A 26358-nucleotide genomic window follows, 5' to 3' on the forward strand; every position below is an offset into this window, starting at 1 on the left:
TTATTATGGTGCCATGCATATGTTGATTATTCATATGAAAGTGCTGAAAAGTGAAAACTGATTTGATTGCTTAACATGCCTGCACAGCCAAACCTGTCAACTGTGAATCACAAGCATTCTCATGCAAGTCCAATATATCAAAGGTCCATGCCTGACGTGAGCTTATATTGTGGTTCCTCATGCTTTGGACTTGAAACTTATTTGGATTGGGGAACCATCCAGGTGGGAGGATATTAGGATGAGAGGAATGTGCAAAATAGACGATTTTACAAATTATGCTTGTGTGTCAGCAGCAGCATACAGAGCCTTGATTTCTTCAATGTCGTCATAGCTTCCAAGGAAAACGGGAGAACGCTGATGAATCTTGGTAGGGACCAAATCAAGTGCCTACAGAAACAGCAGTTTAATGGGTTAAAAATAGTACAAGAAACAGATGAAGATTTGGTTCAACTTGTGAACAGTCGAGAACAAATGCTCACACACACAAAACATAGAGCTAGGACTAGAAAACAAACCAAGCAGCTCATGATTCAGGTTTTTTTGGTTCATCATAAACTCGTTCTAGATAGGTTCCCATAGCTGGTGACTGAGCCTAGAGCAACTAGTTTAGCTTAAACAAGTCGAGCCCAAAGACGGGTGTTTGGCCCGGCTTGGTTTAGGCGAGCTCATAATATAGTCACTGAAAATATGAGAACTAGTGTCTGAAGACCATGATTTTCATGGATTTTTTATTCTTTTCTCTTAAATCTAATCATACGGATGTGATCTACATGCTTAGTTTTATAAGAACCAACTCTTGAATCATCCAATTATAATGCGTAAACAAGAATTTTTAAGGCTTTAAAATCAATGGTTCATAATCTTCATAAATATTCAAGCATCCAAAAATCATCTTTTTCATCAACAGTTGATTCTTATCAAGTTCACCATGCCAAATACACCTACATGATTGGATTTGCAAAAGTGTTGGAAATGGCCAGTTCACACAGTTCTCATATTTCTAGTCCTCATATTCTAGTGACTCTACAACAACAACAACAACAACAACTACGCCTTCATCCCAAAACAATTGGGGATTCTAGTGACTCTACATAAAGTGTAATATATGAAACATATATGTTTCATGTATAAATAACAGAATTTTTTACCCGAGCCAGCTCGTGTTCAGCTTGTCTCATGTAGGGATGAGTTTAGCTTGAGCTCGGCTCAGCCAAATACAAGCACAAGCCTAGTCACAAGCTCAATCCACTGGTAAATGAGCCGAGCCCTAACATGCCCTGTGTGGTTCATTCGGCTCATTTCCAGCCCTAAATAGAACTTAGTAATTTGAAAACCAATTTCCAGATTTGACTGTTTATATGATTGGATAATTAGGTTCAGCATTCTACTTGAATGTATTTGGGTCAGTTGGATATCTCAACCAAACTCAGATGATTGACATCCCAATTCCCCATTTTCTACCAACAGTTTTGTCATTGTCTACATTGTCCACAAAAGCGGAAATAGTTCTAGAGCATAATTTATTCTTTCTTATGCTAAATGTTTTAAGCATCAAGATCATGTTTAATCACCTAATGGCAATATGACAGTGTGTTATGCAGGGGCAAAGACATCATAGGTATTTCTTTTTTTATCAAAAGGATTATAAGATGGTGAGAAATCTTGTCCATACCCGTTCCTCGCCAGTGAATGCTTGACCTCCTGCTTGTTCCATCAAGAATGACATTGGGAACACCTCATACAGAAGCCTGAACCAAACAAGAAAAATCCCAACTCAGCCACACTAAAATATTCTATGATCAGCATGCCAACGTCTAACAAAATATCCACGTGCATGCACACACTCCTCTTACATGCAGCAAGCCCACATATCCTCTCCTATATGCTGTTCATGGGTTATGGTGCTGAAACCATGACACGTAAAATGCCCTTAGGCCATGGGATTCCTACAGTTTTAGTTGGTATTAAAAATGTCATTGATCCACCAACAGCTTTTCATTTTATGGGAAATGACCAACTAGTTATTCATTAGGGGCAGATGACAGTTCTTCTCTATAGAAGAACATTTGGGTGCATGATCATGAAATAGGGTGGAAACCATTCAATATGATACGGAAGTGGAAATGTTGATCCGTGACAATGAGCGAGAGAGAGAGAGCAGTAAAGCTTAAGGAAGCAAAACCAGGAACTCAATGTACAATGTAGCAGCAGCATTTAGCTATCACAGAAGCAGTGCTTTGTGGATCATAAATGCTGTGGATACATGTGCTACATTCTTTATGACAATAATCACAGCTATATCCGCGAGTTTGGTTATCCAAAAAGAAAAAAGAAAAGAAAAGACTACAGCTGTATGCATATAGTATCATAAGCTCTATATGTATATGATTGTAATTCAATTTGAAAAAGGTTGTATGAACAAGCCAAATAAGGATAAAATACAAAAACATCTGCATGTGCACGTGTGAATGCACTAGCAAGAAGCCTACATACATGCAGCGCAGAATAAAATACTGCATATAATCCTACCGCAATTTTCCATTTGGACTCTTCTTATCTGCAGGATACAAGAAAGTGCCCCCATAGAGCAATGTGCGGTGCACATCAGCTACCATACTGTTCATTGATACCATAAAACAAATAAGAGATCTTTCTTCAAATAAGGAAATAGCTTAGGAACAATTCAAATGACCAAGTTGATGTAAAATAACAAAACAGCCTGTGGGAAACTCCAACAACCATACTGTTAAAGAATCAATATAAAGAGCAGCACATCTGTTCTAACAAAGCCTGAAATTCTAATGGTTGAGTTCATCTGCATTCACCAGACAATACAGGATACCTAATTGCAGTCAAATGTGGCAATAAATATGAGATTCAACACCAAAAAAATGCACTCAGAAAAACGAGGAAGCCCACAGTAGGTTACTTTCAAGAGTTTTTGACAAATTGAGTAACAATGCATGTGACATTTTCGTGGCATTGACCTTTTGTCACCATTTTTTATTTTCAAGCCAACAATAAATGCCTAAACTAGCTAAGTTCCTGAACTGCTTGTTTCCCTTCAAAGCTTTATTTCTTTACATCTTTGATCCTCATGATTGAATCACTTAACATAATGAATAATCTATTTTAGAGATTTTATGTTGACAGGGTTTTATTGATTAGCACTATGATTTTGATTCTTATTATTTATCATTACTATAGATGATTATGTCTTGGAATGCTCTTCTAATTTTCAATCGTCGAATAGGTAAGGTTCTTTTCGATGTCCTCATATGCAAATTATGTGTCTAATGAGCAATACGTGCATGTAGTCAGTAGCAGTTGAAGGATCAGTTACAATAAAACCTCAGAACACAAGATTTACCTTATTCAGGAATCCATTTAAATTACATGAAATTAAGTGTTTTTTTTTCATTACCATGAAATTAAGTTGTCTCAATACTCTAAACCATCAAAACTGAGCAGAGGTATCTCAAACTGAAGTCTGGAATTTGCTGCCACATGCATAATTGGGAATCATTTTTCAAGACCTTTTTATTCCTACAAGAAAATAACATTTAATTCAGAAATACTTAGGTATGTAAACTGTGTGTTAAAATGTACCTATTATATATATATATACATATATATATATATATATATATATATATATATATATATATATATATATATATATATATATATATATATATATATATATATATATATATATATATATATTCTGTTTATTACATCAATACCCGATAGGGGTATTTTTGTAATTTCACAGTTGTTTTAGAAAACAACTATTTTTTTCCTTTTTGATCAAATGTAATTTTTATTATTTATTTTTTAGTTTTCTTTTTATTATTTTTGAGGACCAAAAGGGGCTCCAACATAGAAGTCGTTGGAGCCCCCAACGGTCACAAATGTGACCGTTGGGGGCTCCCAACGACTCTATGGGAGCCCCCTTTTGGCTCTCCTTTTGAGGCCCTTTGGCCCTCCTTTTTCCTCCTCCTTCTCTTGTATAAATAGGGGTGATCCCCTTGTGTATCTTCATCTTGGAGAGCTCCTCTCTCATTTCAATAAGAGGCTTTGTATATTGTTGCCTTCTTAAAGGCTTGTGCTTGTATTGTCCCTTCGTGGACTTGTGATATTTTCTCTTTTATTCATTGTTGTATGTGCTTGTATGCACTCTTTATATTTCCGCAATATCTCATTACATGGTATCAGAGCCACTCGATTCTTGAAGGAAAGGTGTGGTTCGTGTATCTCTTATTTTGGTGGACATCTTCTCACTTCTTGGCAACATCATGGAGACAAAGATTGATCTTTCTTTCAAACTCAATGGAAAGAACTATATGATGTGGGCATCGACAATGGAGAATAATCTCAAAGGAAAGAAGCTTTGGGGTTATGTCATGGGGACCGTTCCGGAACCAAAGCTTATGCTCACAAAAATGGAAGAAGATCAAGAAAAAGCTCTTGAGGGAGATGCTCGTCTCAAGGCCATTGAAAATCATCAAAAGGAAGTAGAAGATTGGGAAAGCAATCACGCAAAAATCCTTGCGTGGTTTATGAACAATGTGGAGCTTAAGGTATGTGCTAATATAGCTAAATTTCGTCGAGCCAATGAGGCTTGGTCCTTTATGAGGGGTATGTATACCCAAAAGGATCTTGCAAGAGCATACTTCTTGCAAGAAAAAGTTAGAACCACCAAGCAAGGTGATTCTAGCATTCAAGACTACTATAGTGCCCTTAACCCACTATGGGATGAATTGGCTCTTTTAGAGCCAAAGTGGGTTTCTATGGAAGATGTTGATTTAAGACAAAAACAAATGGAACAAGAGCGATTGTTTCAATTTCTTTTTGGGCTACGCCCCGAATTTGAGCAAGTGAGATCCTCACTTTTCCATAGATCTATTTTTCCTCCTATTGAGGATGCTATTGCCGAAATCACTCAAGAGGAGACAAGGCTTGGCATGAGTAAGCATGTTGATGAAGTCCTTGCCGTATCCAAACCGGGTAACAATGTTAGAACCTATAAGCCTCCTCATTTTGGGAAACAAGGAAACTACAATGGAGGAAGAAAAATGATTGTTTGTCATTATTGCAATGAGCCGGGTCACATTAGACCCGTTTGTCCAAAGCTTATGGGAGCCTTCAAGCCTAAAGTAGCCTCTCTTGAAGAAACCACCTCCAAAGAAGATGAAGGCAAAAACAATGACATTAAAGAAACTCTTGGACAAATATCTATGGCTCTCCAACAAATGCTTAAAGTTTCTTCCTCCACATCGGGTGCGGCCATTGCTTCGACATCATCACCCGGTACGTATTCTTGGATCCTTGATTCCGGAGCTTCTTTTCATATGACCCCTCATGAGAATGCACTTAGTGATGTTTGCATCAATTCAAAGGACTCTTGTGTCTCAACGGCCGATGGAACTTTTTTGAAAATTTCAAGTATTGGCTCTTTTAAAGATTCTCAAAATTTTTGTGTTCCAAAAGTAAGAGTTGTTCCCAAATTAAATTTAAACCTTTTTTCGGTTTCTCAAATTGCCGACCATGGATGTGAAATATCTTTCTCATCTAATGGTTGCTTTGTGCAGGATCTCCGGTCCGGGAAGCGGATTGGGCAAGGCCATAGAAAGGGAGACCTCTATTATATGGACCATCTTGATCTCCCTACAAACTTTTTTTGTTCTTATGTCCAAGAAAAAAATATGGAAACTTGGCATAAAAGACTTGGTCATCCAAGTTATTCCAAAATGTATCTCTTTCCTTTTGGAAACAAATTTTGTAAGGAAAAAGAAATTAATTGCAAAGATTGCATTTTTGGAAAAATGAAGTCTATTCCTTTTCCAACTAGATCTTTTTTCTCATCAAGGCCTTTTGAATTGGTGCATTCGGATGTTTGGGGTCCTTCTCCGGTTATGTCTAAAGGGGGTTATTCATATTATGTTACGTTTGTTGATGACTTTACTCGGTATGTTTGGATTTATTTCCTTAGTCATAAGTCAGAAGTATTTACTTTCTTTAAAGATTTTCATAAAAAGGTTCAAAATCAATTTCAAAGTAACATATCTATTTTAAGATCCGATTCCGGTGGTGAATACTTATCTCACGAATTCCAAAATTATTTAAGCCAAAATGGCATTTGTCATCAAAAGTCATGTCCTAGGACTCCCCAACAAAATGGCCTAGCAGAAAGGAAACATAGGCACATTATAGAAACCGCTAGAACATTGCTTGTGTCTAGAAATATTCCAAAAAAAATTTGGGCGGAAGCCGTTCTTACCTCAACCTATCTAATCAATAGAATGCCCTCCTCTAAGTTAAAAAATGCTTCTCCCTATGAGAAACTCTTTAAGTTTTCACCCGATTTCAATCGACTTCGTATTTTTGGTTGCAAATGTTTTGTCTTACTACATAAAAGGGATAAGTTATCTCCCAAAGCAATTGAATGTGTATTTTTTGGATATGGTGAAAATCAAAAAGGGTATAGATGTTATAATTTTAAGAATGATAAACTATATGTTTCAAAAGATGTAACATTTCTCGAAGACGAAAACGGTTTTGATAAAATAGAAGAGACAAATGAAATTGATTATGTATTCTTATATGATCTTATTGATGACATACAAGAAGATTCTCTTGAAAACATAGATGACACTCACGAGGTATCCCCTCTTGACATAACACTCTCAAATGATAATAATTCAAATACAAATGTTCATGATAGCAATGCCAATATAAATGTTTACTCAAGAAGAAATCAAGAAAAACCTATTAGTGCCCTCGAAAAATACTCTCAAATTTCCGAATCCATTGAGGAACCACAAGTTAGGCATTCTTCTAGAATATCAATACCCCCAAATAGGTTTGTCTCCTATGACTCTTTAACTCCCAACTATCGGGCATGTTTGATAACTCTACACTCTTATTTTGAACCAACCCACTATAATCAAGCTAAAACTATACCTCATTGGGTTGAAGCAATGCAAGTTGAACTAAATGCTTTAAAAAAGGCCAATACTTGGGAAGTAGTTGATCTACCCTCACACAAAAAACCTATTGGTTGTCGTTGGGTCTTCAAAGTTAAAACTAAAAGCGATGGCTCGTTGGAACGATATAAAGCAAGATTGGTTGCTAAGGGATACTCCCAAGAATATGGTATTGATTACGAAGAAACATTCGCCCCCGTAGCTCGTATGACAAGTGTCAGAACCTTAATAGCTGTCGCATCAACCAAAAAATGGCCTATTTATCAACTTGACGTAAAAAATGCTTTTTTAAATGGAAGTTTAAGTGAAGAAGTTTATATGGATCCACCACCCGGAATAAATATTAAGCAAGGTCAAACACTTCGGCTTTTAAAGGCATTATATGGTCTTAAACAAGCTCCTAAGGCTTGGTATGATCGTTTTAGTGATATCATGATAAAATTAGGATTTCATTCCTGTTATACTGACACTGCTCTTTTTGTTAAAAATGCAGGTTCTAGTATCGTAATTTTGTTGCTTTATGTTGATGATATGATTATCACTGGAAATGATCAAAGTAGTATTATTAATGTTAAAAATATGTTAAAAGATAATTTTGATATGTCTGATTTAGGTTTTCTCAGATATTTTCTTGGAATTGAGGTTGCATATTCTCCTAGAGGATATATTTTGTCACAGATGAAGCTTGCTGCAGATATATGTTCTAAGTCTGGGATTTCTGATGATAAGAAGGTAGAGACTCCCGAGGTTATTAATGCCAAGTTACGGTTAGAAGATGGGGTTCTTCTGGAAGATCCTACACCGTACCGACAACTCATTGGGTCTCTTACATATTTAACCATCACCAGACCAGATATCACTCATGCGGTTCACTCAGTCAGTCAATTTCAGCATGCTCCTACAACCGTGCATATGAGTGCGGTTCTCCGAATCATTCGCTACATTCGGAATACCATCAATAAAGGGCTATTTCTATCCTCCTTTTCCCCTTTGAATCTTCTTGCTTATACTGATGCAGATTGGGGAGGTAATCCCAATGATCGAGTCTCAACTACTGGTTTTTGTGTCTTTTTAGGGGACTCATTAATTGCCTGGCGATGCAAGAAGCAGCAGAAAGTTTCACTCTCATCCACTGAAGCTGAGTACCGAGCAATGGCAACCACAACAATGGAACTTGTATGGCTTCGCAGTTTGCTTAAAGATATGGGAGTTGATATTACTGAAGCCTCCAAGCTGTGTTGCGACAATAAGAGTGCCATCTATATCGCAAGCAATCATACTTTTCATGAACGTACGAAGCATATCGAAATGGATTGCCACTATGTTCGTGACGAATTTTTACGAGGAACTATTGCTCTGCCATATGTCACTTCAGAATATCAGTTGGCAGACTTCTTCACCAAAGCTCTTCCAGCTCCTCGGTTCATGTTTCTTCTCGGCAAACTTTCCGTCCTTCCCCCGTAAAGTTTGAGGGGGGGTGTTAAAATGTACCTATTATATATATATATACATATATATATATATATATATATATATATATATATATATATATATACATATATATATATATATATATATATATACATATATATATATATATATATATATATATATATATATATATATATATATATATATATATATATATATTCTGTTTATTACATCAATACCCGATAGGGGTATTTTTGTAATTTCACAGTTGTTTTAGAAAACAACTATTTTTTTCCTTTTTGATCAAATGTAATTTTTATTATTTATTTTTTAGTTTTCTTTTTATTATTTTTGAGGACCAAAAGGGGCTCCAACATAGAAGTCGTTGGAGCCCCCAACGGTCACAAATGTGACCGTTGGGGGCTCCCAACGACTCTATGGGAGCCCCCTTTTGGCTCTCCTTTTGAGGCCCTTTGGCCCTCCTTTTTCCTCCTCCTTCTCTTGTATAAATAGGGGTGATCCCCTTGTGTATCTTCATCTTGGAGAGCTCCTCTCTCATTTCAATAAGAGGCTTTGTATATTGTTGCCTTCTTAAAGGCTTGTGCTTGTATTGTCCCTTCGTGGACTTGTGATATTTTCTCTTTTATTCATTGTTGTATGTGCTTGTATGCACTCTTTATATTTCCGCAATATCTCATTACACTGTGAATCCTCTGTAAAAATTCAAGTGGTAATTCTTAGGACAAACTTTAGGGTCATAAAAGACTTGGACATGTTATGAAGGATTTGATCCATAAATCCACTGAGCTACGTATTGGAAGATCTGTGGAGAAGTGAGGGTAGACCATGGTTGAACAACTCCTGGATGCAATGGTGGCCGAACTACTTATGCTTTTCTAATGACTTTTTTATGAATATAATAGTGATATTATCTCCATCATGACTTATTGGTAGCCTTGGGATGTACAAGGTCCAATATACATAACCGCAGACTTACTAAAAGCAGGTAAAGTGATATGTTATAAGTTTCAAAATAAAGCCAACAACCTTTTTTCATGAAAGTTGGACATTTTTCCATTGAGGCAAAAGCTAAAGGTTAATCTAAAAGCAATTGAAAAAAAAACGGGCGTTGAACAGGAAAAAAAGTACATGGCAATAGAACCACCAGAATAATGCTCAAACAATCATCAGTTAATGTGCTCCATTCAGTATACATTCATACACAGTAAGAAAGAACTCCAATGGTTTCTAGGATCAGACTATAACAAAAGAGCAGTATCTTGAATCCTAACACTAAAAAACAAAATGTACAGATACCTCCCAATATATCTCAGTGACTTGGGAGATGACCCGTCCTTAGGAAACTTGCATTTCTCCACATACCTGGAGGCAGAAGTAGTCAGTGAAGTGGACTTAAGAAACTGGAAAAACCATATAGTAGGTCATTAAGCTAAGCACTGGAAGTACTTCGTGGTTGGGGTATCCCAATTCCTTGCATTCCCTTCGTTAACTGAATAGATTTTCCCTTTCTTCGGTATCTATATGACACAGGAAAGAATGAACCATTTAATTATATACATGATATATATATATATATATATATATATAGAGAGAGAGAGAGAGAGAGACTTCTTTGCAAGGGTGACTGTGTATGAAATTTTGAAGTTATAACTATGTGCAATTATAAAGCATTGTTTTGTGATTGGTTGAAAGCAGGGAGACATTTAAATAAACATGGCATTAATGTTCCTTCTCCCAGTCATGAAAGATGGCGTCTAGTATTGATATTAGAATCAGAAAAGCTCTTTTTCTGAATAAGAGAACCAGCAACACTCTTACAGTTCTAGTGTTTCCCAAGTAAATAACTTTTATGAGAAACAAGGAAATTACTGCACACGAGCTTAAAACACTGCACCTTAATGTTAGGATGGGTTAATATGAACTCCCCAAGAGAAGGATCAAGTGTGAATCCATTCACCCCACTTCCAGTGCTCAATACAAGCTGCATCACAAAATTTGGTTACAGGATAACTGAAATATAGGCTAAAAAAAGTTTAAAATAATAAAATTAAAAAAATAGCCACCAAACGCAAGCATGAACAGTTCTCTTCGAAGACTATGACGGAATGAAGCAGGACCACAAAGCATGCACAAGAAATCTACAGACTGAAGAACACTACTAACAAAAGCAAAAGTGCAGTCACATATGGAAAACGAAGGTTTTAAGTAGTTGTTTATGCATGGGGAAAGGCTAGAACATGACAGGAAGCAAAGGGAAAGGCTTGTTTAAGTGTACTTGGAAAAGGAATGATTATGTTTATTACCGTGCAGGAGCTGCCATACATGCAATAGCCAGCGGCCACCATGTTCTTTCCAGGTTGCAGCACATCATTTATGGTTGGTTCCTTTGGATCTCTCGCTGCATAAATCCCAAATATCTGAAAGGAAAACAGGCACACAGCGTATTATCTCCAACGTATTGCTTGCACCCCTACACTAAACCTCAAAGGCCAAATTGGGCATGAGATGTTTGTGAATTAGATGATATCCTTTGTCTTCTAATTTGATTCTCACTATCATTGATTTTCCCTCTTTTTTCCTTGGCTTGCACTATCCTTGATTTAGCCTTAAAATGACTTGATTTAGATCATTCAACCTCATGCCAGTTATAAATTTATTGAAATTATAAAAAAAGGTAAATCAAGCTTGGAAAAGAAAGAAAAAGTGATTATTAATGTTAAGATGTATATAGGTATATACATACATATATATGTATTCATTCTTGTATGTGCACATTTTTTTTTGTTTTAGAATGTATTTTAGGACATGTATGTAATTTTTAGTTTTTTTTATTTCATTTATTTTTTGTATTTTAGCTTAATGCCCTTCAAGGGCATTTAGGTCTTTTGTCCAGCTAGCTATCCGTTAGAGCTACCTAACGGCTAGTATGCTCTAATGGCTAGAAGTCTTCTCTCTTTGTTGTATATATTTGGGACTCAAGTCCCACACTAGTTATGCATTTTTTGTGCACTTTAAGAATAAATGAAATTGATTATTTTACAATGGGAGTGTGTGCTCTTATTGCCTTTGTGAGTGCCCCTTTGTGGGTTGTAATTATGTTATTGCCCTTAGGCATTGTATTTTTTAATCTTTGAGGATTCATGACAAGTAAAACTTTAAAAGACCATATTTGAGATTTTGCTAAAAAAACTGAAACACATCAATGGCCCTCTTGTGTTAACTAGCACAAAAATTAAGTGACTTTTTTACATTTCAAATATAGGTGCATTTTCAAATTATAATGAGCTCAGTTTGAAATTACTCAAGGATGCGTTTAGACTTATGTTTGACTAGAGAAATGGAATTAATTGTGGTGTGAAATGCGATTCATGTGCCACATGAAACAGTGAAAATGCAAAGGTTCCGCTTGTTTCAAGAATTCAAACTACCATATCTGCAAGGGGTAATATTTGGTCATGTTGACCTGGCCGTCCAAATGAGCTGTGTCAACCCACAATCGAGTCTCAAAGATGGATTCAGTATGGCTCAAATGCTAGAAACCAGCTTTTAAGATCATGATTTTTTCATGGAAAACACGATCTTGTGAACGGACAAACTATCACACATTATAGGGCATTGATTTTTTCAAAGCTCATAAAATTGTGCTTGTGTCATAATCTGATGATCCAAATGCCAATTTCTACCAAGGAAAACCATATTTGCAAGGTCGGTATCATAAAAAAAAAAATAAAAAGAAAAAAAAGGCTAATTTGTACGTAATGGCCACCAAACCAAATATTAACCCTCTCTGTAGTAGTAACTTGAATAAAAATGATGGGAAGCCCTTTATTGGGAATTGAAAAGAGAAAAGGGCAGAAGTCAAATTCTCATAAAACAAACAGCTAAAAGCAAAAAAAGTGTGGGGTTTGACGAGAATTCTCAATCATGAGAATCTTCCATCATATCCAAACACACACACACACACACACATATATATATATATATATATATATATATATATATATATATATATATATATATATATATATATATATATATATATATATATATATATCAAAATACCAAGAAAGTGCAAAGAAACGTACGGTTCCAATGGAAACACCGCAGTCAATGTTGGAGGAGCCATCCAGTGGATCAAAAACAACACAGTACCTGCACCATTTGCAGGAGTATATGAAAACTGGACCAGTGATCGGCCAAGCCAGAACAAAATGCATGTGATAGGGCAATGAAAATACTTGTGAAGAATGTGAACGGCCAGGATCAATACATGAGCACCATCATATGCATGTGCATCATCATGTCATAGTATTAGATGGCAAGGAACCATCGCTGAGAGCCGGGTCACAGGCTATGTTTGGGAGACTTGAAGCGCGGCTGTGTTGTGGTTTCAGCCCGTGCTCTCTTGCTGTTTGGGAGCAGTGACACTGCTGAAACAATGCGTTGGGACTGGTGTTGGCAGGCCCAACACCACATTTCAACACCTTTGATGAGAGGATGTTTTTGGCAACTCCATCTCTCAACATCACATTGGCAAAAGGATATTTTGGCAGCACACAGAAACTGTGTTTCCATCCCATTGCAAGGCTCCCAAACATAACCTTAAACTCACCTGGGTACACAGTGGGAGTCCAACTTGAGACGAAGGGGTCAACACCTTCTCCCCTTCTGCCACTTGGGTGACCCGGGCAGGTGTAGCCTACAATCTTGTTGGGATAACATCATATGTCGTAGCATGCCAAGAGTTTTATTCTAGGGGTGTGCATTCCTTGCGGCAAGGCCAAAGCAGCAGGTTCTTTTGTGGGCAAGGGGGGTAGCCTTGGGGTCTTATGTCAGTCATCGGGCATGGCAACCATAGCTCGCAGAACTTTTCCGTGCATCAGGTCTCCTGTTCCGGCACCAATTTCCCCCCACTTAATAAAAGAAAAAGAAAAAAAAAAAGATTAACCTTCCACGTTTTGATGGTTCTACGAAGGTAGCCTCTTCATCCTCCTCCGAGACAAGAATACACTGAAAAAAAGAAAAAGAAAAAGAAAAAGGATGTTAATTCATCAAATGTTTGTTCGCTGATTCAATGCAAATTGAGGATGCAAGGGAGGATGTTCTTAGTGAAGCATGCAGTCATCTGCATCTCTGATTCTTGTCTACGTTCACACAAAAACTTACAGTTCGTCCGCTGCTTATAAGAGCCTTGACAAATACTTCATTTGAGAGCACGTCCAACTTCTTTTGCTCTTCACCCTGCATTTATTAATCAGAGACCAACACAAACACCAATCAAAGGTTTTGAGACGATTTCACCATAATCCTTAGCTCCACCAAATTAGAAGATCTAAAATTGTTACATGCTAAAACCTGATAAGATCTCTTAATGGTTTCTAGTTACATTTATACCATCCAGCAAAATTTTATTTGGGTAAATTTTTGGTAGAAAGCTAGGAAAAACAAGGAAGGTTATACTCAAGAGTACATGTGCAGAGAGAGAAATTTCAGCACATAGGAGTTAGGAAGTTAAAACAAATGCAAAATTGAAATTTGTTAAAGGTATAATTTATTAACTAAAATAAACCTACATTTAAGAAATGGGGGTAGCTGCCTGCCTACCCCCTGCTGAGCGAACTCCCAGTGGATGCACACACGCAATGGACAACGTGGGCGTCAAATGGTAAAGGGACCCTTTTATATATTGGCAGTTCGCCAGTTGTGTGGTAGGCAGCTACCCCAAATCTACATTTATTAGAGTAATAACGTATAAATAATCTCCAATATGAAAACCATGCTCTATAGACATTCGAACTGCAAATAAGCCCTGATCACCAGACTATTTCCAAGTTCATATAAGTTAAGCTTGCCTGCACATTGGTTTCCCCTGCGAGCCCAATAAGTTTTGCAAGACCTGCCTGTTCAGAAGAATAACACGTCAGTTAGCTAGTCCAAGTTGGAAGAGAGAGAGAGAGAGAGAGAGAGAGAGAGAGAGAGAGAGAGTTGGGGATGAATTGGGATATTGCATTTAGCTTCGTCCCAGCCACCTCTCTTTTTTCTGATTAATTAGGTGCTTAAAAACCATAGTAGTAGAAGCACAACTATGTTAAGTGCTGCTGATTTAGGGAGAAGCAGGAAATTCAGATATCGAAGAAATTATGTATGTTAGTCATCCATTCTTGCACCCAAAAGATCTTAGAAGTTCAAAGTTTCTGGTTGTGGGGAAACATGAGAAATACTGTTTCTTTCCAAGAGTTCCCTTTTTCTGTAGTATTGGAGAATTTAAGAAAATTTCCAGTTTGGGTTGGCTGGAATTTGGTTTCCCACTAAACACTACAAGAAAAATGCTAATTAGCGACAAAAATTTGCAACGGATTTTTTTCGTCCCAAATTTGCGACGGATTAACGAGAAAACACTATCTGTCGCTAACATTCAAAATATTTGCAAAATTAGCGACGAAAATATATCCCTCGCTAAATCCGTCGCTAATTACACTACAAGAAAAATCCTGATTAGCGGCGGATATTTGCGACAATTTTTTTTCGTCGCAAATTAGCGACGAAATTAGCGAGAGAACATTATCCGTCGCCAATCTTTGAAAAATTTTTGAAATTAGCAACGGTACAAATTCAGTCTCAAATCCATCGCTAATTATTGACAGATCGGCGACAAAAAAATTTCGTCGCAAAAACTGTAGCAACTTAGCGACGGAATTAGCGAGGAAAATATTCTGTCGCTAATCCATCGCTAATTAGCGACGGATTAGTGGCAAAAAAAATCCCTCGCTACTTTTCGATTTAAACCCTCCCACCTAAGGCGCAAAATTTTTTCCCTCTCCCCCATTCGAAATTTAAACTGATATGAGATTTAAACCGTTCCCAAACGAGCGTTCTTGTGAGCAATTCCCCTGCCTCCGTCCTGATCTTCCCCTTCGGCCCCATTGAAGCCCAGGTGTCGAGGAGGTCAAGCGACCACTGGCAAGGCTCACCGGACGATCCCGTTGGCCGATGAAGCGGAGCCTCGTGCTCGCCACCGCAAGGCTTGTCGGACGATCCCGCTGGCCGATGTCGACTGCCGCGACAGCCATCGAGCCATCGCCCAACTCCAACGCAGCAGAGGAGAGTAGGGGAATCTCGATGAAGGGCGTGCGGATCGTGGGGCGGCCGTTGTACCTAGACATGCAGGCGACGTCGCCGGTGGACCCGCAGGTGCTGGACGCGATGCTGCCCTTCTTCACTGGCCGCTTCGACAAACCCCATTCCCGCACTCACCTCTACGGCTGGGAGTCGGACGAGGCGGTCGAGCGCGCCAGGGAGCAGGTCGCTTCCCTTGTGACGCCAACACTAAGGAGATCTTCTTCACCTCCGGTGCCACCGAGTCCAACAACATCTCCGTCAAGGGCCTCATGCGCTTCTACCCGACAAGAAGCGGCACGTCGTCACCACCCACACCGAGCACAAGTGCGTCCTCGACTTCTGTCGCCACGGGCCTCGTCTCTGTCATGGTCGTCAACAATGAGATTTGTCCATTCCGACCTCTGCGAGACCCAATCAAAGATCTTGGGGCCGAGGGAGTACGACTAGTTGGGATCTGGTGGTGGGTCGTTTTCCTCCTCCTCCGCCGCCGATGAATCGGTCCAAGTCTGGCCTATTGCTGCCGGAATACCGCCCGACAGAGAGCAAATTTTTTTTTTTAAAAAATTAGCGACGGATTAGTGACGGATATTATCCATCGCTAATTTAAAATAGCGAAGAACTCGCGATGGATATTATCCATCGCTAATTTAAAATAGTGACAGACTCGAGACATATCATTTCTGTCGCTAATCCATCACAAATTAGTGACGAAAGTAGCGACGGATAAGTTTTGTCGCTACTTAGTGTCGAAAAATTTGCGATGAAAGCTATCCGTTTCTAATCCGACACTAAACTGTTTAGCGACGGATTTAGGTCATCGCTAATCCACATGTTTCTTGTAGTGTTAGCGATGGATTAGCGACAACATTTTTCCGTCGCCAAAACACTATAAAAATGCTAATTAGCGACAGAATTAGAGAGAGAATTTTTTCGTCACTAATTCGTCTCTCTAATTAGCGATGGATTAGCAACGGAAAAATTCTCTCGCTAATTCCATCGCTAATTTTTTATTTAAACCGTCCCACCTGAGGCACGAAATTTTCTCTCCCCCCCCCCTCCCGTTCGAAATTTAAACCGGCTGATATTTAAACCGTTCCACTTACTGGACCGGAGGGCCTCCTTGACTTCTCGAACGAGGACGACTTCGTGGCGGAGGAGCGCGAGGAAGAAGACGAGTCGGAGTCGCCCACCGGCGTTGGAGGACGAGGCCGGCCTGACCTCTCTGTTTCGGTAAGTGGTTTTTTTTTCGACCATGGTTTTCCGTTTTCAGCCCAACGATTTTGTTGGGGGTTATGGTTGCAGGTCAACGAACAAGCATTGCAGGCGTCGCAAACGACCCCGCAATGGCGGGTAGGGCCGAAAAAGCAGAGAACCAGGTCGGGAGGGTGATGGAGAGCACACCGGAGAATGTGCCAGAGAACATGATGGAGAACGCACCAGTTCTGTGCAAAAAACCACACCGGAGAATGCATCGGAGAACGCATCAGTTCTGTGCAAAAGACCACGCCGGTTCTGTGCAAAAAAAAAAACACGCCGGAGAACGTGCTGGAGACCACGCCGGTTTTGTGAAAAAAAAAATTGCTCCCTACCGAAGAACGCGTCGGCAGAGAGCAAAAATTTTTTAATTTTTTTTTAAAAGTTAGCGATGAATTAGCGACGGATATTATCCATCGCTAATTTAAAATAGCGGACTCGCGACCAATCATGTCAGTCGCTAATCCATCGCAAATTAGCGACGAAAGTAACGACAAATAAGTTATGTCGCTACTTAGCGTCGAAAATTCTGCGATAAAATCTATCCGTCTCTAATCCGACGTTAATCTGTCGCTAAACTGTTTAGCGTCGGATTAGCGACGGATTTAGGTTGTCGCTAATCTACAGGTTTCTTGTATTGAAATTCCCAAGCATGTGGTCCAAATTCCTAGTCTTAAATTCTCAACCCAAAATGTGCCCGAAATCAAAATCAGAATTAGATCTCCATGTTGGAAATTCTATGACAGGAAACCAAAGCCCAGTGGAATTCATGCAAACACAATAGAATTCAAGCAAACGAGCAAAAATATTTTTGTAGTTCTGGAAGCATTTGATCTTTGAGATCCAACAAATGGCAGCCTAAACCTGGATTTCATTGGATTCACTTGAGCAAGTGCTCATGTAATAAAAATCAGGGTAATTTTCAAATGACATCTAAGTGTTCAACATAATTAAAATATGTGCTATGCTTTGACAAATTTTGAAAATACATTTAAACTTAGCTATGGCGAAAAACCCAGACAGTTTAACTTGATTGGTCTCTCTATGATATAGGTTGAACCAATTTGTTGTGGCATGGGGATGATGATGGTCAAAATATCAAATACTTTTTAAGCATAAAATAAAGAAAATAATAAAATAACTAGAGGAATATACCAAATCAATACGGACCTACTTCACAAATCACAACTTCCCAAGCCCAAGTTGGCATGTATGACCAAGAGTATATTCCAATCGTTGGATGATCGTAATAATTGGTTTAATTTTTAAATAGTTTGCTTTTCATTTACATCATAAATTTTTTGGCAAGTTGGCATGCAAGGCCAAGTCTATAGTCCAATTATCCGAAGGTAATTAAAAAAGCAATAACTTTCAGGTAACACAAGATAGCTGGTTACTAATAACTGTATTTAAATTCAAAATAGATTGTTTTTAACAAAACACCAGGATGACATATTCAGAAAAGGACAAAAATGTCATTTTATATCTCAGACGGTATTTGAAATATATTGATAAAAGGTAGGAGATCAAATGCAATAATCAAAAGATTGGACGCCTTTCTACAAAAGCAGATAAGTTAGGTAGCTTTTTGGAAATTACTTTTGTTATGCAAAATTTTTGGTGCTGGTTTTTGAAGGTGGGGTGGATTTTTGGAGATGACAATCTCCAAGCTAAGGAGTGGAACTGCTGGGAGAGAATTGTAGGTGTTTAGGGGTGTCAACGAGACGGGTTTGGTCTGACCCAGGTGGAACCTGGTCCCAATTTTTGGGTATGGTATCAAGTTCGGACTCTGGTCTAATCAGACCCACAATAAGAGAAACCATACTTGACCCGATAAGAACTACATGAACCAGACCCGGGCCATACCCAGTAAAAATAATATTTTTTTATTATTTTTACATTGAAAAATTGCAGGTCTTAATAAGAATTCGAGTCGGGTGCGGGTGGGTCTGGTATAAAATTTCACAAAATATACCCAACTCCATGTATTAATTGGACCTTTGGGTCCAGACCCGGGTCTTAATTGGGTCTTCTTTTTTATCACCATACCCGGACCCTATAGGGTTTGGTATGGGTCAGGTCCAGGTAAAGACGACCCATCGACACCCCTAGGTAATAGAGACTTACTCGGAGAGATCAGATCAGGCAATTAAATTATTAAAGCTAATAGAGACTTCTCTTAGAGATCAGATCGGGCAAATAAACTTTTATTTTTGAAAGGTAGATCAGGTAAATAAACTTACACATGGAAGATGGAAGGGAGAGGAAACTATAACCAGGTGCCTTCGTCTTTAGGTATTACTTTCTTTTTATTCAATAGGTGTAGATTTCATTTTTGTTCAAAATCTAAGAATGAAATGGCCTGTATATTAGCTCATCTACCTTCTAACAACCAAGATCTCATATGGAAGGATGCGTCCTATCCATCAGGAATCCTGATTGAATATGTAAATTTTGTAATGTGGTGTAGAATATTTTTCAATTCACTGGTAGGGGTCCTGCCTAACACCAACATTATGTATCAACAAAAAAATAAAAAATTGATGCTTCTCGAGGTTTCTACATGGATTATTAGGTGCATTACGTTTGGACATTTTTTCAAGAGAACTTAAAAGAGTAAATTGTGCCCCACTCAACAGCAATACAAAAACCAGAAGTGTAATGTCTTTCTCCACAGAAGTCTGTTGCCATCATTTGTAAACCTGCTGAACCAGCCTAGCATGAAGTGTAAAAGCTTGGATCATTCTTCTTGTAGCGACCCAAGCTGAGTTTAAGCTGGCTTGTTTATAGTGGGTGGTATGAGAAAAGTAGCTAAGGAGGTATTGGGTGAGTCTAAAGGTGGTGCACCACTAGGTAAGGATACATCATGGTAGAACGAGGATGTCAAATTAGCTATTAAGGTTAAAAGAGAGTGTTATAGAAATCTAAGTAAGAGTCGTGATAATGAGAATTTGGAGAAGTATATGATAGCAAAGAAGGAAGCTAAAAAAGTTGTTCGAAACGCGAGGGCTAAGGTATATAAGGAGGTTTATGACAAGTTGGATACCAAAGAAGGCGAGAAGGATATTTATAGGCTTGCAAAGATGAGAGATAGGAAATCGAAGGATTTGGGTATGGTTAGATGTATCGAAGATGAAACGCAAAGGGTTTTAGTCAAAGATGAGGAGATTAAGGAGAGATGGAAAGATTATTTTGATAAGCTTTTTAATGATAGTCATGCTCAAGATCTTGGAGACTTCTCCATTCCTTTTCATGAGATAAATCGTGACTTCATGCGCAAGATTCAAAAGAAAGAAATTGCAGAGGCTTTGAAGAAAATGAAATAAAAAAGGGCAGTTGGCCCAGATGGTATACCTATCGAGGCTTGGAAATGCTTGAAAGAGAAAGGTTTAGAATGGTTGACAAATCTTTTTAACTTGATTTGGCGAACAAATAAGATGCCTAATGAGTGGAGGAAGAGTACTTTGGTGCCTTTATATAAGAATAAGGGTGATATACAAGATTGCACAAACTATCGTGGTATAAAACTCATGAGTCATACTATGAAACTTTGGGAGAGGGTGATTGAGTCTAGGTTGAGGAAGGTTGTCATGATATCGGAGAATCAATTTGGTTTTATGCCTGGAAGATCAACTATGGAAGCTATACATCTTCTTAGACAACTTATTGAACGATATAGAGAGAGGAACAAAGATTTGCATATGGTTTTTATTGATTTAGAGAAGGCATACGATAGAGTACCTAGGGACGTTCTCTGGTGGACAATGATGAAGAAAGGTGTTTCTCTCAAGTACATTAGTATAATTAAAGATATGTATGAAGGAGTAGTAACCAATGTCCGCACTTGTGGAGGGGTGACAACCAATTTTCCGATAACGGTTGGGTTACATCAAGGATTTGCTTTAAGCCCTTTCCTATTTGCGATAGTGATGGATGAGCTTACGAGATCAATTCAAGAAAATGTACCGTGGTGTATGTTGTTTGCTGATGATATTGTTTTGATTGATGAGTCTAGAGCTGGGGTTAATGCTAAGTTAGAATTATGGAGACAGACATTGGAAGCTAGAGGTTTTAAGTTGAGTAAGAGTAAGACTGAATATATGGAATGTCGGTTTAGTAAGCAACGAAGTAGTGATGGGAGTGTAGTGAAGCTTGGTGAGCAAGATATACCGGTGAATGATTATTTCAAATATTTGGGATCCATCATTCAAAAGTATGGAGAAATTGATGGAGATGTAAATCATAGGATAAAGGTTGGGTGGATGAAATGGAAAAGTGCTACTGGAGTGTTGTGCGATCGTAGAATGCCATTGCGGTTGAAGGGAAAGTTTTATAGGACGACTATTAGACCCGCTTTACTATATGGTACGGAATGTTGGGCTGCCAAGAGACATCATATTCAAAAAATGAGTGTAGCTGAGATGCGGATGCTTAGATGGATGTGTGGAAATACAATAAAAGATAAGATTCGGAACGAAGAGATACGTAAGAAGGTAGGTGTTGCACCCATTGAAAATAAGATGCGAGAGAATCGTTTACGGTGGTTTGGACATATTCGGCGAAGGCCTAATGATGCTCCAGTTAGAAGGTTGGAGAAATGGGAAAATATATTAGTTAAAAGAGGTCGGGGTAGGCCTAGGAAGACTTGGATGGAGATGATAGGAAAGGATATGAATGCTTTGAACCTCACCGAGGACATGGCGTTGGATAGAAATGATTGGAGGAAAAGGATTCATGTGGAAGACCCAAAATGAATTTCTTTTTTGGTTCATATCGCTGACCCCAATTGTTTTGGGATGAAGGCGTAGTTGTTGTTGTTGTTGTATAATATTTTTTAATACTTAATGAGTTTATATGAGTCAAGCCGAGTAGAGTACTTATTGTTCATATTTAATTTGCCGAGTTAATACTTAACGAGTTTATATGAGTCAAGCCGAGTCAAGTATTTATTGTTCATATTTAATTTGCCGAGTCTATTTTGCAAGTTTAAACATGCTCTTTACTGCTGAACAATAGCTGAGTTTGTTTTTCAGCCCTAGCCATATGTAGAGATATGACTTTCACTATCCTTAGGGCACGCTTCTAAGCAAGAAAACTTCTTACAGGAAGGAAAAGTTTTTTTATGAGAAGTTTTGATATGATAACTTTTTAAAATGAAGAATTTTCACTTGTTTGTGTAGCATGAGAAAAACAAAATAAAAATTGTGAGAAAAATGAGAGAGAGAGAGATGAAAATGGCGGTGGGTAGGAGGAACATAAAGATGGAGAAAACTCTTCTTTTGATAGCTCATGGGATGATGTGTTGTGGGTGAATGCTTTTCCTAATAAAAAAATTGAAAGAAAAATATTTTGTTGGTGAAAATTTTTTTTATATAAAAAATCATACCTTTAAGAAAAACTTTTTTCTCAAAAAAAATTCTGTAGATCGAATGATTGAAAATTTTGTCATTCTTGCTTTCCACTTAGGGTACATTTGGTTGTATCACATTAGATTTAGAAAGTAAATCTCATTTGAATAGTACTTAAAAATCAACTAACATAAAAAAAAATTAGCAAATAAATTAAAAAACAAACATATATTTGGTTGCATCTCATTTGATTTGAAATCGGGAATCTCATTTGAATAGTGCTTTAAAAGCAATTAAACATAAAAAAAAATTAAATCTCAAAAAACAAGTCTCATAGAGAGTGAGTTGGCACAAAACCCCAAAAGCAAGATTTAAAAAATAAATATTTTTTATACATATTTTTACTTTTCAAAAACAGAAATTAGTGTTACAAAAAAAAACAAAAAAGAAAAGATAGAACTTGACAAGCAATACCAGTTGAACGCGCAAGTTTGAAAATTTTTATGGGAAAATAAGACACTAATTTTTTATTTTTAATCCATGATAACTATTTTTAAAATATTTTAGCCTAAGTATTAGTGCCTACAATAGCGTGTCATAGCATGTCATCAGAGAGACAATGTCAAAATGGGATTCCTGTTACGCAAGTCACAAACAGTTTCGCCAAAATCTCTTTGGATATACTTGCGACTAAATATCCGGTGCAACGCAATTGCATTAAAAAAAAAGAAGCACCGATCCCATAACGTAAGATGCTCAACATGTGTTCAATTCAAGCGTACGTGTGCCATCTTTGGTCGGATCTAGCAACTGTGTGCAATTATGTTGCACCGTAGCACTGATTCTGTCAGATCTGACTCGGTGCCCAGCTGACCCAGATCCATAACCATGGGTTTGTGCTAAAGGTGGTTGACCAATTTGGGTTGGATGCCAAGAAACCCAGAATCCAGTCAAGCCATACGCTTCATTGGTCATAGCAAATAACTTGACTAGACCTAAATGCAGTTGGACATAAAGAAGAGGAATTTCAAAGCACTCCAACGAAGAACCTCTTCAATATAAACTAGTAGAAATGAGCCAAACCAACTTTCTTTTTTTGTTGTTTGGGAGCAGTAGCATCGCTCCAACAATGCATTGGAACCGGTGTTGGCAGACCCAAAACTACATTTCAACACCTTTGGCAAGAGCATGGTTTTGGCAACTGCATCTCTCAACATCACACATCCCATTGCAAGGCTCCCAAAGATACCCTAGGTTGTGTACCTGCTGAGTACACGGATCTTCCTCAAAAGCTGAAGCTCAGGCATCATTTAAAAAACAAAAAGAAATCTAAACATAAAAAGAGAGAAAAAAAAGAGGTAATGTGATGTTGGACAAGGCTGGATCTGGATAGGACCGGATCCGGTGCCCGACCCACTGATGTTCCTAGATACCATAGTGACAAATATCGCAAGATTTATGAAAATCTCAGGATAATATCGTGAGAAATTGCCTGAAAGTTTAAAACGGCAATTTCTCATGAGATTTTCAAAATATCGCGAGATTTATGAAAAAAACATAAATACCGCGATTTAAACACGATATTTGTGTTTTAAACGGTTATTTATCGTGAAAAATGTGTGTATTTTTTTTAAATATTTTTTATTAATACTTTCTTATAAAAAATAAATTTTATATTTTTAAATTTATTTTTTTATTGCCGAGATTTTGACAAAAAATACAAGATTTACGCATTTTTTTCAATTTCTCGCGAGTTTTTTTGAAAAACGAAAAATTGCCGATAAAAACGTTTGTCACTATGCTAGATACTAATACTATAGATTAGAGAGTGAGCGAGTACGTTCATGGCATTTGGAATTAAACAAAGGGTATTTTGGGGCAAAGAGAACGATAGCGTGGAATCCATGACGACGGAGGCCACGGTGGCATCAAAACGGAAAGCGTAAACGAAGGAAGCATTTTTTAACGAAACAGAAACGAAAAAGAGAGGACAAAAGAAACCAGGTATATGATTCTTGACAACGTAAAGAACGGAAAGAAGAAGTTGGCATCACAAGCGGGCGCCAGGTTCCCCGAAGAAGGGGACGATTTTGGTATTAACAAAAAGGCTAAGGAGATATCGAGATGAAATCCGTAATAACTTGATACGCGTCTAAAGAAAATCAAGGACTTAATTTTCTAGTTCAACCAATAATCAACATATTATTTTTCTCCCGGAGTGCTGACTTCATCGCCGTTCACCACGAAGGAAAATCAGCTCCATTTTCATTCACAGGGTCGAGCTCTCGAGTGGGATTTTTGCCATCTTCATGAATTCTCTTTCCTTGAATCCGTAAACAGAAGCAAAGGAAATACTCGAGATGCACGGAGATATTGATTAGTTCCGTTTCAAGAATCCGAAACACACGGAAGAAATTTATGAGTTGAGAAGGAATAGTTTAGAACCGTCCGTTGTCCAAATGGAAACTTTAAAAAAAAAATCAGAATTTGTTAGGAAAAGAAATATAAATCATGAATATTACTCAAGAAAGGTGTTAAGAAGAACTACAAAATCAGAAAGGAAGGGAAAGGGAAAGAATTCTCGAAACCTTTTATAGAAAATCGCTCTCATGGAGTCCTAGAATTAAGCGTTAATTCAAAATAGGGGGAAATCCTGACAATTACGAGAGAGAGAGAGAGAGAGAGTAAAAATCCTAGAAAAATCTGTATTTTGAGAGGCAAGAAATGCAAATCACGAATGCTTTTAGCTCCCAAAAGCATTAGGAAAATCTTCAAATGGTTGCCGAATTGAAACCAGGCAGATAACCTCAAAATTAGCCCCCAGAACGCACAGTTAGAGAGCCGAAAGAAATTCAACATTACCACTCACGAAGATCAACAAAATGTTGAACCCATGAACTGAACAAGAGCAAAAGCCAAAACAAAAGAAGAAAGCAGAAGAGAAAAAGAACATGACACAGATAAAACGGGCTCACGCAGGAGCCACTTGCTCAGATTCCGGCAAAAGAGAGGTAGCGTCAGCAAGAGGGAGCGGAAGATCACTAAGATGCAAACGCAAGATCGCATAAAAGAGAGAGAGAGAGAGAGAGAGAGAGAGAGAGAGAGAGAGAGAGAGAGAGAGAGAGACCTTGCTGACGGAGGAGCAGACGAACTTGCAGCCTAGGACGATGTGGTTGAGGAGGATGGTGAAGTCGCCCCTCGACTCCGGGTGCTTCGACTGCTCGTTCAACACGAACCGAGTTATCGTCATCAGGTCCGTCCTCTTCGCCTCCTCCGCGTGATCCATTCTCTCTCTCTCTCTTTCTCTTCTCCGGCGGAGGAGGAAGGAACTACAGAGAGACAACACTCCAACGAAGAACCTCTTAGATATAAACTAGTAGAAATGGCTGCCTTAAACAAGTGACACAAAAGAATATGAAAATGATGCCCTATCAAAAGCTCCTTCCTTCCTTCCTCCACCAGAGAGGGAGTCTTATAAAAATACTCATGACTAGAAAAATAAGGTAAAAGCTAAACCAACTGTCTTTTTGATTACCAACTTACCAACAGGCCCTCCGCTTGCGTGGCTTCCGCAGTTAGTCCACGCCACCTTGTGTTGCGTCGTTGCAAGTTCGAATCCCCATGGTATATAACTGTTAGGAGTCTGCCTAACCCCAGATTTCTCTGTTAAAGAAAAAGTTTCTTTTAAGTTAAAAAATAACACATGGCATGGAAGGTGAAGCAGTTCAATTTTCCAATCAAATAGAAAAATACACCATATGAATATATGAAAATTATGGACCGCCAACTCGCTCACTGTTCGGCAAATCAAAGCCCAAGTGGTAGCAACATCCTCTTCAAAACCTTTTTTTCTATGGATGTTTGTTTGGAGTTTCTGCAAATAGATATTTCTTTCTTTGTTGGCATTTGTTTCAAATCGTTAAGAATTTTTGTAAGCTTTTCCGATATTTATCTTTACCAGAAATGCAAATAAAAACAAAGACACTTTTTTAAAGATGAGGGCGAGGCCGTTTTATTTTCTATTTCTATTATTTTTTCTTGCCTACTCTCCCTTTTCATCACCCCTCTACCTCATCAACTTACAAAGTAAAAGACGTTTTTTTTTTTGGAAAATTCATTTTCTCTGTTCACACCCTCATAAAATGATTTTTTTTTTTGTTTTCTAAAATAGAAGTTCCCATTCATACCATGCTAGA

At 38.0% G+C, this 26358-nt stretch overlaps 1 protein-coding gene across 1 annotated transcript; it reads right to left on the reverse strand.

The window, feature by feature from the left end:
* Positions 1–25560, reverse strand: LOC149847168 (fructose-1,6-bisphosphatase, cytosolic-like). The gene is made up of 12 exons (XM_089998326.1): positions 25290–25560; positions 14294–14341; positions 13608–13682; positions 13390–13451; positions 12527–12593; positions 10745–10858; positions 10336–10422; positions 9888–9958; positions 9738–9803; positions 2530–2616; positions 1673–1748; positions 1–387 (listed from the first exon to the last, which is right to left on the reverse strand). Exons 1-12 carry the CDS (start codon positions 25446–25448, stop codon positions 274–276), a joined length of 1026 nt encoding a protein of 341 aa, XP_089854452.1. The 5' UTR covers positions 25449–25560; the 3' UTR covers positions 1–273.
* Between the last annotated feature and the right edge of the window lie 798 nt (positions 25561–26358).

The sequence above is a fragment of the Nuphar pumila genome, chromosome 2 (genome assembly GCF_984573655.1).
Source record: "Nuphar pumila chromosome 2, dmNupPumi1.hap1.1, whole genome shotgun sequence".
Lineage (NCBI taxonomy): Eukaryota > Viridiplantae > Streptophyta > Magnoliopsida > Nymphaeales > Nymphaeaceae > Nuphar > Nuphar pumila.